Genomic DNA, 16,629 nt, shown 5'->3' with positions numbered 1-16,629 from the left:
GTAGAGCCCTCTGAATGTGATTAAAGCTCTTATAAAGGAAACCCCAGAGAATTCCCGTGTCCATTCTAGAGCAAGAAGGCGGCATCTGTGAACCAGGAAACAGGCCTTCCTTCACCAAACACTGAATCTCCCAGCACCTTGATCTTGGGCTTCCAAGCTCCCAGCATTTTGAAAAATAAATTTCTGTTGTTGGTAAGCCATCCAGTCTATGGTATTCTGTTACAGTTGCCTGAACACACTCAGACTCCATCCAATTGATCAAGCCCCCAAGTCCTCACCCTAGTCCTCCGTCTTGGGCGCATCCAAATCAGTTCCTAGAGAGGCAGGAAGGGCAGGAACTTCTCATCTCCAAGAGTCAAGGGGCGCTCGGATATGGACCCCCACCCAGTCTCATCTCTGGGGCTCAACAGGAGCATTTCCGCTCACAAATCCAATATGTAGCTATGTTGCAAGCGAGGTCATTCCAGGTGCCTTGTTTGGTCATGCTGACACAGTCCTCATCATTCAGGTTGTTAGGTTCCTCTGGATCCCAGAAGCTGGAGAGAAGAAAAAGTGGGTGTGGGAGGGATGAATAGGTGGAGCACAGGGTATTTTCCAGGACAGTGGCACTACTAGTCTACATGATATTGACATTATGCATTTGTCAAAACCCATACAACACTTGAAGTGAACCCAAATGTAAAGTATGGATTTTAGTTAATAATAATGTGTCCATATTGGTTCATCAATTTTAACAAATGTACAACACTAATGAAGATGTTAATAATAGTAGAAACTGTGTGTGGAAGAGTATATGTTACAGCAAATTTCTGTACCTTCAGCCCAATTTCTCTGTAAATTAAATAATTAAGCCCTGGCCAGTTTGCTCAATGGTTAGAGTGTCAGCCCTCAGACCAAAGGGTCCCGGGTTCAATTCACAGGCAAGGGCACATACCTCGGTTGCAGGTTCCCCAGCCCTGGTGGGGGCACGTGTGGGAGACAACCAAATGGTGTGTCTCTCTCACTTCAATGTTTCTCTCTCCCCCTCCTCCCTCCTTTCCACTCTCTCTATATATAAATAAATGGAAAAAAATATCTTTGGTGAGCATATTTTTTAAAGAAAAGAAAAAATAATTAAATCTATTGATTTTTAAAAATATATTGGGGAGAAAGACCTTCATGGTATAAGGTTCTTTATTCTATCTGAATCACTTCTTCAGCCTCTCAGAATTACCTAAAGATGCTGCATCATCCCCTTCACCCCAACTTGCTTGTTCTAGCTCAGCCCCACCTCCCTGTTCACCAGGCCAATCTCTTCCTTCTTGAATCTGCTTCCTGCATCTGGTCAGTATCTGCCTCCTTTTCCAAAGAACACTTCCTTTCCACCCTAATTCTCCCAACCTTCCAGGTATTGTAATGTCTTAGGTCACAGCGGATCTTTATTTGGTGATTCAGGTGCACATGACTTGTTAAAGGACACTCAGGAGAGAGGGAGTGAGAGAAGCAGGATGGGGTAGGGGAGAGAGGTGAGCAAGGATGTGAGTTCAGGGGAATCTAGCCTCAGTCTGGTCCCACAGGGAGCTCTGGAAAGTGAATAGCATCACAGAGTTAACCCAACTTGAGACAAGGTGTCCAGCCTTCTCTTAGCCAGTCATTAGCTGTGGACTGACCCCAGTGGGAATAGGTGAGCAGGCTTCCATTCAGCTGAGGACAACTATCTGGAGGAAGCATAACTGTGACCCTTTAGCTACCAATGCCCCCTGATGGCATACAGGAATCTAAGCTGGGCACCCACATTGCCATCTCATGCCATGCCATCTCTATTTACAGAGCTGTGCCTCCTTCCAAGAATCTTTAATAAAAAATAAGACTCCCAGCCCAGCCAGCATAGCTCAGTGATTGAACATCGACCCATGCATCAATAGGTCAGGGTACAAGCCCAAGTTTCAGATTCAGTCCCCAGTAGGGGGCATGCAGGAGGCAACCAGTCGATGTTTCTATCTCCCTCTCCCTTCCTCTCTCTCTAAAAATCAATAAAAACTTATTTTAAAAAATGAAATCCCCAGACAAAACACTAATATATATAATATATAAAGAGTTCCTAGAAATCAATAGGAAAATGAAAAAATCCCAACATTAAAAAACCACACAAAAGATATGAATAGATTGTTCACAGAAATGTTAATACATGTGGCTATTGAACATATGTGTTCTGTCATTATAAGAGAAATGCAAACTAATACTACATTAGGATTCCATATTTCACCTGTAATAAAACCAACAAAATTTCGAAAGTTTGATGAACATGTGGGTCAAAAAACTATAGTCAAACTGCTGAGAGAATAAATTGGTATAATCAGTATGGGGGACAATTTATTAATATTTATTTAAAACACAAATACATACGCTCTTTAGAAAGTAAAGTCTAGTGGCTAAGAGTATAGGCTTTGGAGCCAGGTTGGTTGGCACTGCCACCTGCCCGCTGTCTAACCTTGGGCATGTTGCTTAAACTTTCTGTGCCTCAGTTTCCTCATCTTTAAAATGAAGATGGTAATACGACTTTCCTTACAAAGATTAAATAAATGGGTTAGTATCTGCAGGGTGTAAAAAGAATGAGATCCTGCTAATCCTTTTCCTCTTGTCCTATAGCCACTCCATCTTTCTTCCCCTCCCCCACCACCCACCCACCCACCCATCAGCCCAGGGACTGGATATATTTGAGCAGTTGTGTTAAAAGGTGGAGATTATTGCAATGGAGGAATATTAAAGAGGTACAAGGACCAGAGCCCCTATCAGAATAAAAGCACCCTGTGCCTCCCCTGTCTAGTCCAGCCTGGGATTCTAGAGAATCTGCTGGCTTGGACTGCACAAGGGCCCACAATGAGCAGAGAGCCCAAGAACCCTAGATACTTGCCTCAAAGTGACAGGCGACCCATCCAGCCACTTCCAGTCCCCTTCATGTTCCCTGTCACTCAGTCCCAGCCAGTGCACCCGTGGAGAGCCGTGAGCCTTGACCACAAAGTTCTGCGAGTACAAACTCCATTCAGCCACCAATTCTTCTGCATGACCCTCAGGATAAGGGTCTTCCCTCCCTCCTTTAGGGCTTTGAAATGCCACCCCAAGCCCCTCCCAGACCCCGTGGATCCAGAGCAGGATCAACACCTTCCTCCTGCTTGAGCATGAGGGGTGGGAATAATTATGCTACTTTCTCACATGCCCAGTGAACCGCTCTGAGTCTGTTTCCTCATCTGTAAAATGGAATAATAGTAGCTACTGCTTCATAGCGTTGTGGGAATTAAATGCGTTAATAGCATAAAGTGCTCAAAACTGTGTCTGACACACAGTCAGTACTGTGACATCTTCACATTTAGTATTATAACATACTAGAGGCCCGATGCACGAAATTCGTGCAAGAGTAGGCCTTCCTTCTCCCAGCTGCCAGGACGGGCTTCCCTCTGGCACCCGGGACCCGGACTGCCCTTGCAGCCCCGGCTTTCGTCTAGAAAGTCATCCGGAAGGACGTCCGGTCTAATTAGCACATTATGCCTTTATTATTATCTACACTAATAAAAGAGAAAAATGGTAATTGGTGTACGAGCTACCCTTTTCATTGGCTAATCAGGGCTATATGCAAATTAACTGCCAACTATGATTGGCAGTTAACTGCCAACTAAGATTGGCAGTTAACTGCCAACAAGATGGCGGTTAATTTGCATATGTAGGCACAATGCAGGGAGGCGAAAGGGAAAGCAGGAAGAAGCCCCCTGCCACTGACAGTGATCGGAAACCCAGGGGGGAGCTAAGAGCTGGGGGGCAGAGCAAAGGCGGCCCTGGGGCCGCCTTTGCCCTGCCCCCCAGCCATGATCGGAGAATCAGGTGCCTTTTCCGCCCTGGCCAGTGATAGCAGGAAGTAGGGGTGGAGCCAGCGATGGGAGCTGGACATGGTCGAAGCTGGCAGTCCCAGGAGCTAGGGGTCCTTTGCCTGGGCCTAAAGCGGAGCCCACGATCGCGGCGCCCCCCGCTGCCACTGCAGGTCCCCGCTGCCCGGGCCGGATGCCTCAGCCAGAGGCGTTAGGCCTGGGCAGGGGTGGAGCCTGCAACCGCGGGGAGCTGGGGGTCCCCTGCCCAGGCCTGACACCTCTGCCGGAGGCCTCAGGCCTGGTCAAGGGGCCGATCCGGTGATTGGTGATCAGAGGGTGATGAGGGTCAACTCCTCTGGCCGAGGCATCAGGCCTGGGCAAGGGGCTGATCCTGCGATTGGAGGGTGATGGGGGTCAACGCCTGAGGGCTTCCAGTATGTGAGAGGGGGCAGGCTGGGCTGAGGGACACTCCCCCCCACACACACACCCAGTGCACGAATTTCGTGCACCGGGCCCCTAGTAGATAATAATAATAATAAAAAGAACTCGAAGGGGGAAAGAAAGGAGAGGAATGGGGCTTCCTGCCTTCTTGTACAGTGGGGCCTTGACTTACAAGTGTCCCGACTAACGAGTTTTTTGAGATACCAGCTGTCTCTACGCAGATTTTTTGCATTGAGTTGACAGAGTAATTTGAGTTAATGAATTAAACTCGTAAGTCAAGGCCCCACTGTATTTCAAAAGCCCAAGCCTTTGGGAGAAAAAAAAGGATTTGGGCCAAAGACAAAAGATTAGGAAGAAAATATCATGATCAAAAACAACTTCTCTCAGCCTAGCCAGTTTGACTTAGTGGATAGAGCATTGGCCCGAGGACTGAAGGGTCCTGGGTTCGATTCCGGTCTAAGGCATGTACCTTGGTTGCAGGTTCAATTGGGGTGCATACTTGAGGCAACCAATCATTGTTCACATCAATGTTTCTCTCTCTCTCTCTCTCTCTCTCTCTCTCTCTCTCTCTCTGTCACTCCCCCTCCCTTCCGCTCTCTCTAAAAATCAATGGGAAAATATCCTCTTGTGAGGACTTAAAAAAAAAAAAAAAACCTCCTCTCATGGCAAACTGATCTATAGTGAGAGAAACCAGATCAGTAGTTGTCTGGGTGGGAGTGGGGAAATGAGTGCTAACCCACTGAGGGAACTCACTGAGGCGGTGAAAATGTTCTAAATCCTGACTGGGTGGACAGTTACATGGGTATATGCATATGTCAAAACAGAATGTACATTTAGGATCTGTGTGTTTTACTATATGCAACCCATACTCACTCACCCAATCTTATTACAGTGCTAAGGTTCCCTAAAAGTTGGAGAGGAGAGAATGCAAAGGGGAAATAGTTGTAAATATATAGATATGGTGGGTGCCAGAGAGAGGGACTCTGCATCCATCCCCAGGGAGTCTGCAGTAATGGCCAAAACTTGGGTTTGGAGACTCTAAAAAGTGGAGGGCCCCTGGACCCCTTTCCCTAGGTAAAGCCCCAGAGAGGTGTCAGGAAACCAGAAGGACAAAAGGGTTGCTTGGCCTATCAGACTAGAACAGTGCCGCCCTGGCCAGTCTGGCTCAGTTGGTTGAGCATCGCCCCAAGCACAGAGAGGTCATTTGTTCAATTGCTGGTCAGGGCACAAGCCCAGGTTGTGGGCTTGATTCCCAGGAGGGGCCGTGCAGGACGAAGCGATCAGTGTTCCTCTCTCCCTCTCCCTTCCTCTTTCTCTAAAAATCAATTTAAAAATCTTTTAAAAAATAAAATAAAAGACCTTCACCATAGATTTTTCTTTTGGCATCAGTTTTGTTTGGGATACAGTCTGGAGAATAGGACGTGTTGTTGCCTAAGAGCTAGGAAACTGAGACTTTCGAGAATAAGTAAACACAGCCAGGATATGAACTCAGGCAGAGCATACCCTCTTAACCGCTGCATGGTATCATGTCAGTAAAAGCTTGCTATTAAAAGTTTCAAAAGGGGGACATATGTGATACTTTCAACAATAAAGATTTTTTTAAAATACATAAATAAAAGTTTCAGTGGCTCAAAAGCAACTCCAATTTCTTTCCATCCAGACCAGGGAAGGATGTGTAAGTCTGGGAGAGGAGCAGGCTGGCCCTGCTGGTTCCCGGGGTCTTGGAGGGGTAGCTCACCTGCTCATCCATGCTACTGATGATGACCAAGTGAGAGTAATTCTCTTGGCAGAACGTTCGGGCTTCATCCCATGACTTGGTGTTGGGGGAGAAGTAGTAACACTTGCCTTTAAAAGGGAGCCAGCCCTCAGGGCAGGAGACCCTGGCACAGTCTGGAAACAGGATAGATTGCAATGAGAATCGTTCCCCATGGATTGGTGCAATACACCGGCTCTGCCATGCCCCCATCTCAGGACAGTTCCCCAAGTCCCACTCACCTAATAAGCCCCGAAGTTCCATCACCGACTGGTTGGTGTCAGCTCTTACTCGGTCAATGTCCTTCTTCAGGCCAGCAAGCCCCGCCATGCCAGTCACTGTCAGCAGGGAAGGACTGGAATGTTAGAGACCCAAACCCCCATCTACCCACTCACCCACCCCTGACTGCAGACACGGCAGAGAGCACACAAGCTGTGCTCCCCACTGCACCCACATTCTTGTGGGTGGTTGTACAATTCAAAACCAACATGCTCAGTGCCTAGGAGGAGTCCTAGAGTGGCTCAGAGGAGGGGTTAATTTCTGGAGCTCGGGGAAGATGGGGATGGTGGGTTTCCTGGAAGAGGTGAGTTTTGAAGGAAGACACTAATTCACTGAGGGGGTGGGCACAGCAGGCACCTTGGAAGCAAAGATAGAGAGGCAAGTAGGTCGGGGAAGGCGGGTGCAGTAGGACTCAAGGGAAACTCATAGGAGCTTGAGCTCACAGTAGGATGAAGGCCAATGTCCTGTCCATTGAATGTCAAGTCAAGGGTTTCATATTGGATTCTGGGCAGTAAGAAGCCATTGATGGTTCTTGAGTGGCAGAGTGGCTTGCTCTGAGGTGTGGGATGAGGGAGTGTGGAATACAGCAATTTGCAGACTTCAGCAATCATAGTGAAGACCATGCCAGCCCAGAAAATTCTTCTACAACTAGTGTGTGTATTTCCACTGCTCCCACACAAACTTGCCCTCTTCCAACACTCCCCAGGTTCATCAGTAGATGGTCCTTCAGTTAGACAAGCCAGAAATATAAGATATATATAGCTATAGAAAGAAAAAGAGATAGAGATAGGGATAGAGATATATGACACATATTATCCTTGACACCCTTTCCTCTCTCTCATTATCATTCCAAATCAATCCGTCCCCAGATTTGGTGAATTTTATCTCCAAAACCTTTCTACTTCACACAGTTCTCTCCATCCCCACAGCCATAACCTTCATCCAAGCCATTATCAACTCTCACCTTCCAAATATACCATCCTCCTCCCTTGTACTTAAACAGTGTTACCTTCTACCACAGAGCTTTTGCACATGCCTGAGACTCTCAACCCCTCGCCTGGTTAATTCCCCCTCTTCTTTCACTCAGCTGCAATACCAATCCCTAGGGAAGCCTTGTATGATCCTCCCAAAGATAAGGTCAAGACTCCTTGTTAGATTTTTTCATAGAATCAACTTCCTCTTCCTTTAGGCTATTCATCAAAATTTGAAATTTTATGCTCATGTAGATGATAATTTGGTAAATGGCTCTTTATGCCTGTACTATACAACAGAAACAAAATGGGAGCCACATGGGTAATTTTAAATTTTCTAAGAGCCACGTTTTTAAACTCAAAAGAAACAGATAAAATTATTTTCAATGCTATTCTTATTTATCCCAATCTATCCAAAATATTATCATTTCAATGTGTAATCAATATTAAAGGCTATTATTATTAAGATATGTTACATTTTTGTAGCAAGGCTTTGAAATCGGTGTGTGTTTTAGACTTACAGCACATCGTAGTTCAGGATGAGCACATTTCAAGTGCTCAGCAGTCACAGCGACACAGGACCACCATGTTGGGCAGTAGAGGTCTAGACACACACACACACACACTCCACCGGGACAGGGATGGGGACTATGTCTAATGAGTTCACCATCCTACCCACCCAACCCCTACCCTGGTACCTGGGGAAGTCCCTGGCAAAGATGGGGCTGGGGATTGGTTGTGGAGCTGGAGTTGAGGATCATGTTGATGTTCAATATGCATAGCATGAAGGGATGATTGAAAACACTCACCATTTGCTTGCCACGCCATCTGCTGAATGGTTAACATCTTCAGTTCTTCCACCACCGCCTGGTCTATGAGAAGAAGTCCAGCTTGAGCCCAAGTCCACCTGTACCCCATCCCCAATCTCTCCACATGCCCCTTTCTCGCCCTACTCACACTTAATCAGGGTTACAGCCAGACCAGTGCAGCCCAAGAAGAGTGACACCACCACGAGAAGACACAGGAAAACCAGCCATCTCTCCTCCTGGAAGCACCCAGGACCCCCAGATTTCTGACTGATCCAAGGCACTGGGGTTGCTGGGGGTGAAAATGAGGACTGAGAGACCAATACTGGTGCTTGAGAGTGTGAGGAAAGGATCCTTGAACCTTTCTCCAAAAGCAAGGGGACAGAGATCTATGGCTATGACTATATCACCAAATGGGGCCAGCAAGAGAGTGTTAGAGAGAGCAACCCCTGAGGAAACGCAGAGCATTTATGGAACACTTATTGTATGCCAAGCATCCTGTTACGGCCTTATTACCTTACTGGATCCTCACCCGTATGCCATAGATATATTATTCCCATTTTGTACATGGTAGACTGAGAGGTCATGCATGACTTGGACCCCGCCCTTAACCCCTATAATGCATTATCTTCTGCTCTCCAGCAGCTCCTTCCCAAGCTGCTCTCCATTCAGGGAAGCCTGTGGACCTTGCATCTGGGGCAGAGAATGTTTCCTGTACCTTATATGCAAGCAGGAGGTGGACCCCAAAGAGTACCCAGCAGACACCCTGAGCACCTGGGGGGTCTAGTATAGACTCAAGGAGAAGTATCCTCTGAGAGAAAACATTTCTGTGCCCTACAGTCTCACTCCAGAACTATAGGTCTGACTCAAATACTTTGGCCATGTGAGAGGAAAAATAGGAGAGCATATGGAGAACTGACTTACTGGCTCGGGATGGCTGGAATGGAGGAACCTCGAGAGCAATTCCTGGGAAAAGGGGGAAGAGAGTTTTATTCAGAAGTTGCTGACTCTGTCTTCCAAGATCAACAAACCTTTTCTCCCTCTGATTTGCTTTCCTGTCAGAATTGGGGGGCTGGAGGAAGGATTTCCACATGTCCCCTCTCAGACTTCTTGAAGGGTCTTCCCATGGCTCACCCAGTTGAGATATGCGGGTGACAGGGGTGAGGTCCAGGCCTGGAGGGAATCAGAAAGATAATGATCACGTAGAGTAGAACGTCAGCCAGGTGAACACAAAGGTGCAGCCCTAGATTCTCACCTGTGGTTTTCAGGGGCTTTCTGGAAAGTGGAGGAGTTTCTGCTTGTATTCCTGAGGAGGAAGGAAACGTTGCTCAAGGCCAGAACAGTGTAAAGCCAGCACTGGGTCTCCTGTACCCCAAGCCCCAGCTCACCTGCCCTTGGAGGCCTTGGTGGAGCCGCTGAAGCTGAAAAAGAGAAGCTCGGGGTTAGAGTTGACCTGTGGATGAAAATGAAATCACGGGCAGTGGTGAAAACAAGATTGAGATTGTAATGGATGGGGTTGGGCTTGGGAATAAAATTGGAGTTAGAGCCCTGGCCGGTTTGGCTCAGTGGATGGAGTATCGGCCTGCAGACTGAAGGGTACCAGATTCGATTCCAGTCAAGGGCATGTACCTTGGTTGCGGGCACATCCCCAATGCAGGGTGTGCTGGAGGCAGCTGATCAATGTTTCTAACTCTCTATCCCTCTCCCTTCCTGTCTGTGGAAAATCAGTAAAATATATTGTCTCCTGTCACGGACCACGTAAGCCAAACACTAGCACCGTTTAAACCCACGGACTCAGAATAAAATGCTCTCTAGCCAGCAATGACTACAAGAAGATGAGTTTCTGTGTCATTGGGCAGCTCTGCCGCACATAAATAATCAGCTCTGTGACCCTGATGCTCAAGCTGAAGCCACTTCTGTAGTGAGGACAGGAAGTTTGCGTCTCGGTCCCACTTCCCTCATTTCATTCTGCGGTTGTGGCACCCTGCTGACTTTATGCACATCTTGGATGTGGCCTCGAAGAGCTGCGTGGCTGCGTCTGCCTTGAGTGAGTGTGAGAAAGGCAGCAGCGGCCCTCAGTGCAGTGCTGAGCTGGGGTCAGTAAAAGCCACAAGGTAGAGACAGCGAATGCCTGTCTGGAATACTAAGGCCTGTCTTCTGCAAGTTTCCATTGGGAATGGAGCTGATCTGATGCTTCAGCCTAGGTCCTAGGACCTCAAGCCTCACTGGACAGATCCTAAGGATGATTTTAGGAACAGGAAGTCCTCGAACACCGTCTACTAGACCATGGCTCAAGAAGCCAGACTCTCAGGCACTTTAGCTGCTCCTTCTAGTACCATTTCTGGGGATTATTACTCCAGAGAGCTCTGGCTTTCTCTAAGTGGTGGAAAGTATAAACCTCGTATCTTTAAAAAAAAAAAAATTGAGGTTAGAGATAAGGACAGGATTAAGATACAATGACCAACCATCCTAGATTACCCAGGATTTTCCAAGCTTTAAAACTGAAAGTCCCACATCCCAGGAAATCTTTCATCCCTGGGCAAACTGGAACAGTTGGTCACCCTAAGTTAAAGACACAGTTAAGTTTAGGGATGGGGAGGAGAACCAAGATGGCGACATAGGTTAACGCCGGAGTTTGCTGCTTTGAACAACTACTTCAAAAGTGTAACCAAAAAACGGAAGGGACATCACCCAGAACCACAGGAACGCTGGCTGAGTGGAAGTCCTACAACTAGGAGGAAAGAGAAACGCACACGGACACTCAGAGGAGGCGCAGTGCTGAAGTCAAATTCTGAGGTGCGGAGTGCGCGGAGCGGGCTGGCGGCGGAGGGCGCGGTTGTTGTTTTCAATCGGGAGGGAGTCGCAGACTCTGAGCTCCAGATACAGGCGAGTCTTTAGGGACCCAGACTCAAATGGCAGAAGCGGGTCTGTCTGGCTTCGGTCAGAGCGAGTGCAGCTTTCTCTCTGAGCTTTGCAGCGGGTGCTGGGACTCAGAGAGGCAGAGCCCCTGGGGACAGGACTGAGAGCCGCCATAACTGCTCTCTCGGGCCCACCCTGTTGATCCTGTGCGACCCGCCCCGCCCAAGCCCTGCACAGAGGCATTTGCCGGATAGCCTCAGGCAAAGGCTAGATTAGCACCTCCCTAGAGGACAGAAGTTCTCTCACTGCTGACACAGCTGATTCTCATAGCCACTTGGCCTGGAGGTCAAACCCTCCCTGGAATTAGCTACAACAATCAAGATTTATCTATAAGACTGCGAACAAAGACCACTAGGGGGTGCACCAAGGAAGCATAACAAAATGCGGAGACAAAGAAACAGGACAAAATTGTCAATGGAAGAAATAGAGTTCAGAACCACACTTTTAAGGTCTCTCAAGAACTGTTTAGAAGCTGCCAATAAACTTAATGAGCTCTACACGAAAACTAATAAGACCCTCGATCTTATATTGGGGAACCAACTAGAAATTAAGCATACACGGACTGAAATAACGAATATTATACAGACGCCCGACAGCAGACCAGAGGAGCGCAAGAATCAAGTCAATGATTTGAAATGCGAGGAAGCAAAAAACATCCAACCAGAAAAGCAAAATGAAAAAAGAATCCAAAAATGCGAGGATAGTGTAAGGAGCCTCTGGGACAGCTTCAAGCGTACCAACATCAGAATTATAGGGGTGCCAGAAGATGAGAGAGAGCAAGATATTGAAAACCTATTTGAAGAAATAATGACAGAAAACTTCCCCCACCTGGTGAAAGAAATGGACTTACAGGTCCAAGAAGCTCGGAGAACCCCAAACAAAAGGAATCCAAAGAGGACCACACCAAGACACATCATAATTAAAATGCCAAGAGCAAAAGATAAAGAGAGAATCTTAAAAACAGCAAGAGAAAGAAACTCAGTTACCTACAAGGGAATACCCATACGACTGTCAGCTGATTTCTCAACAGAAACTTTGCAGGCCAGAATGGAGTGGCAAGAAATATTCAAAGTGATGAATACCAAGAACCTACAACCAAGATTACTTTATCCAGCAAAGCTATCATTCAGAATTGAAGGTCAGATAAAGAGCTTCACAGATAAGGAAAAGCTAAAGGAGTTCATCACCACCAAACCAGGATTATATGAAATGCTGAAAGGTATCCTTTAAGAAGAGGAAGAGGAAGAAAAAGGTAAAGATACAAATTATGAACAACAAATATGCATCTATCAACAAGTGAATCTAAGAATCAAGTGAATAAATAATCTGATGAACAGAATGAACTGTTGATTATAATAGAATCAGGGACATAGAAAGGGAATGGACTGACTATTCTTGGGGGGGAAAGGGGTGTGGGAGATGTGGGAAGAGACTGGACAAAAATCGTGCACCTATGGATGAGGACAGTGGGTGGGGAGTGAGGGCGGAGGGTGGGGCGGGAACTGGGATGAGGGGAGTTATGGGGGGGAAAAAAAAGGAACAAATGTAATAATCTGAACAATAAAGATTTAATTAAAAAAAAAAGTTTAGGGATGGGGATGAAGTTAAGGTTAGGGTTGGCATGAGGGTTTGGATTGAGATGAGGATTGGGTTGAAGATGGGTCAGGGATACTGATGGGCATTGGAGTAGGGCTGTGATTCAGGATGTGATTAAGATGAAGAATGGGGTCCTAGTTGTGTTGGTGGATGGGGAAGAAGTTGTACTGGGATGAACTTGGGTTTGGAAAAAGGGAAGAAGTTGAGGTTGGGTTGTAGCTGTGTTGGAGCATGGTGATGGCATTGCATTTAGAAATGGAGATGGGGATGGAGATATAGCTGCACTTGGAGATGGGGAGGGGGCTAAATTGGGGGGAGGGGTGGCCCTGAAGATGGAGATGGGATTAGCCTTGGGATTGGGTTTGAGAATCATGTTGGGACCTGGTTGGAGTTGGAGATAAGCAGTCAAACAGCAGAGTGAAGTCTGGCTGGTGTGACTCAGTTGACTGGACATTGTCCTATACACCAAAAGTTTGCTGATTTGGCCGAAACCGGTTTGGCTCAGTGGATAGAGCGTCGGCCTGCAGACTGAAAGGTCCCAGGTTCGATTCCGGTCAAGGGCATGTACCTGGGTTGCGGGCACATCCCCAGTGGGAGATGTGCAGGAGGCAGCTAATCGATGTTTCTCTCTCATTGATGTTTATAACTCTCTATCCTCTCCCTTCCTCTCTGTAAAAAAATCAATAAAATATATATTTAAAAAAAAAAAAAACAGGCAATCCACACACAAAAAAAAGAGTTTGCTGATTTGATTCCTGATCAGGGCATGTGCCCGGGTTGTGGGCTCGATCCCTGGTAGAGGGTATACAGGAGGCAACCAGTTGATATTTCCTGCTCACATCAATGTTTCTCTCTCCCTCTCCCTTCTGCTCTCTCTAAAGATCAATAAAAAATATTTTTTTAAATATTCTATCAATGGCAAATATGTTAAAAACAAAACAAAACAGCAGAGTTCAGTTTATCTCCCACCTCATCCCGAGCCCCACAGAGCCCTGAGACCTCTCATGTTGGCCCCAGTCTAGACTCAGAAGTGGAGAATATGGAGCCTCATTCCACATGGAATGACCCCTGTCCAAGGACACCAAGGCAGCACAGTCAGCCCTCAGGGGCCCTGGTGGGAGCTGACTCAGGGAAACTTCCAAAACCTCCACTTTTATACCCACTTATCAGACTCTTATTGATTCCCAAGCCGGGTGTGGACCACCCAAGTGTGAAGGCAAATCTGACCCTAGGTGTGAATGCTGGAGGCTGGGGAGCCAACAGTCCACTCTCAGTTCTCAAACACTGGCTTTCATATCTTTGGGTCTTTGCATCCACCAGTTCTCTTCTGGGCTTCTCTTCGTAACAAACTCCTACTCATCCTTGAGTCCTACTCCGAAGTCCTCTCTTCTGAGCCCCAATCTTCCTACCATTGCAGGCCGAGCCCTCCATTTCCCTCCTGATTTCCCCAACCTCTGTTTTATCCCTGTTCAGATCTGCTAACCTGAGGTTGTTCCCAGAACAGATTTCCCCACCAGCCTGAGATATCATCAAAGGCAGTGCAGAGACATGAGTACTCCCACCATCAGAGGGCCCGGCATGGGCCGAATACACAGGAAGCTGATCATGTGTCTGCAGAGCCCAGCTAGTGTCCCCTGGATACCTAGCTCCCCCTCCATCCCACAAACCACACATCTCTTCACCTAGAACTCTGAGAAGTCCTCTTACCTGGCTTGGGAGGAAGGGCCTTGTAGGATGGCGCCATGTTCTCATAATCATCAGCATCATCATCATCATCCTCTCTGGTCCCTTACAGAGGAATGGTATGTGAGCACCCAACCCATTTCCACCTCTGTCCCTCAGGCCCAAGTTTTCAGCCCCAGGATGGAGATGCTGTAACCTGGGTCCTGACCACCCCTGGCCTCCAACCCAAGTCTGATCAGGGCTGTACCTGGAAGGTTCCGGCACCCAGAGTTAGGATACAGGATATTCATGGCTGTAGCTAACACAAGAGACTGAGAAGGTGCATTCAGAGCCTTAAGGCTCTGCCCCCTGTCCTTCCTTCTCAGGTTTCTCAGTTCCCTTTTTTAAGAGAAGTACATGCAAATCTATCTTGAAGGGAACTACCCCCAGACCACATACACATACACACACCTTTCTCCCCAGTATCAATTCATGCATAGAAGTGACAGAAACAACAGCCCTCTCTCTTGAATTCCTTTAGAGTGCCAAGCCCTGGATGGAAAAGATTGACAAGCTCCTTCCTCCATGGAACTTTCCATCAAGACAGGAGAGACAGCCCTGACTGGTTTGGCTCAGTGGATAGAGCATCGGCCTGCGGACTCAAGGGTCCCAGGTTCGATTCCAGTCAAGGGCATGTACCTTGGTTGCGGGCACATCCCCAGTGAGGGGTGTGCAGGAGGCAGCTGATCAATGTTTCTAACTCTATTCCTCTTCCTTCCTCTCTGTAAAAAATCAATAAAATATATTTTTAAAAAAAGATAGGACAGACAATAAACCAGTAAAGAGACATAGAAATAAATGCTATAGTTTTTATTTTATGTCCCATCATGACTAAACATTATTTTTTTTTTTAATAAAAAATGGTGATGGGATAGGATAGGGGCTAATGTAGAGAGGTGATCAGGGAAGGTCTCCTGGAGGTTATAACTTCTGTAACAAGATGTTAAAGTGACAAGTGCTAAGTACTCCCACATTCCAAAGTGAAGTGCTAGGGCACTGGATCGGTTAGCTATGACTGCATTAAAAAATTACCCCAAAACTTAGTGACTTAAAACAATACTACTTTTCTCATACTTCCTGTGATTCAAGAGCAGCTTAGCTGGGTGGTTCTGGCTTGGGATCTCTCACTTGTTGGCAGTCAATCTGTTGGCCAGGCTCAACTGGGGCTAAAAGAGCCTCTTCCAAGATGGTGCTTTCACATGACTGCTTGAGAAGCCCACTGTTCTCACCATGGGAGCCTCTCCAAAGGGCTGATTGGGTGTCCTCACCACACAGTGGAGGCTAAGATGGAAACCATAGTGCCTTTTATGGTCTAAACCAGGGGTGGGCAAACTTTTTGACTCGAGGGCCACAATGGGTTCTTAAACTGGACCGGAGGGCCGGAACAAAAGCATGGATGGAGTGTTTGTGTGAACTAATATAAATTCAAAGTAAACATCATTACATAAAAGGGTACGGTCTTTTTTTTTTTTTTTTAGTTTTATTCATTTCAAATGGGCCGGATCCGGCCCGCGGGCCGTAGTTTGCCCACAGCTGGTCTAAACCTAAATCCCAAGTGATGATCTCCACTATATCTATTTGTCAAATGGGCCACCTGTGAGTCATTGTGAAGGAGACTGCACAAGGGTGTGAATACCAAGATGTAAGCATCATTAGGACCATCTTTAAAGCTGGCTACTGCAATCATACATACAGAACTTGCAAAGGAAGTTTTCACACGTAGTTTGACGTTGGTGGGTATTTAAAAAGCAAAAGTTGAAGAGAGAAAGCAGTCTGTCTACCCCATGGGAAAGCCAAAAGATGAGGTTTTGACTCACACCCAAAACAGCATGAAGTGAAAAGATAGACAGAAGAAAAAGGGCTGCAGTAGAAGTGGTTGCCTCTTTTGGGACAGCAAGGATATGGGAGTTTCCTGTGATCAAACTGAAATAACCCGCCTGAAGCCATTTGGAGAACCCTGCTCAAGAGAGCAGCCAACCTGTATTTCTCAAAAGGACTGCCATTGGCCTTTGGGCCCAAGAGCCTTAGAATGTATGGCTCCTCCCTTCTCTCTCGCTCCATGGCTATGGCAAAGGGAATTTTCAAAAGCATATCTCATGGCCTGCATGGTCTTATGAAATGTGACCTTGCTGCTACTGAAGGAATAGAGTCTAATTCTCTTCCCACTAAATCTGGACTGGCCTTAGTCTCTTATAACCAATAGAATGCTGTGGAAGTGACATCTGCCCTGCAGCTTCCACCTGGGTCTGTCAGAACACGTGCTCCCAGAGCCATGTCGTGAGAAAGCCTAAGCCACATGGAGG

General features: G+C 46.9%; 1 protein-coding gene across 2 annotated transcripts; it reads right to left on the bottom strand.

Moving 5' to 3' along the window:
• Positions 1 to 292: 292 nt before the first annotated feature.
• On the bottom strand, positions 293 to 14,630 carry CLEC17A (C-type lectin domain containing 17A). Of its 2 annotated transcripts, XM_059696658.1 has the most exons (12): positions 14,535 to 14,630; positions 14,312 to 14,392; positions 9,478 to 9,510; positions 9,345 to 9,395; positions 9,224 to 9,262; positions 9,014 to 9,055; positions 8,241 to 8,381; positions 8,093 to 8,155; positions 6,276 to 6,371; positions 6,019 to 6,170; positions 2,894 to 3,003; positions 293 to 536 (listed from the first exon to the last, which is right to left on the bottom strand). In XM_059696658.1, exons 1-12 carry the CDS (start codon positions 14,575 to 14,577, stop codon positions 404 to 406), a joined length of 984 nt encoding a protein of 327 aa, XP_059552641.1. In that variant the 5' UTR covers positions 14,578 to 14,630; the 3' UTR covers positions 293 to 403. The 2 variants fall into 2 exon arrangements, with proteins under 2 accessions (XP_059552641.1, XP_059552640.1); XM_059696657.1 differs by lacking the exon at positions 293 to 536 and having other exon boundaries at positions 2,739 to 3,003; positions 8,241 to 8,450.
• Between the last annotated feature and the right edge of the window lie 1,999 nt (positions 14,631 to 16,629).

The sequence above is a fragment of the Myotis daubentonii genome, chromosome 5 (genome assembly GCF_963259705.1).
Source record: "Myotis daubentonii chromosome 5, mMyoDau2.1, whole genome shotgun sequence".
NCBI classification, from domain to species: domain Eukaryota; kingdom Metazoa; phylum Chordata; class Mammalia; order Chiroptera; family Vespertilionidae; genus Myotis; species Myotis daubentonii.
The sequence above is the reverse complement of the archived record's forward strand: the minus strand, read 5'-3'. Positions and strand labels throughout refer to the sequence as shown.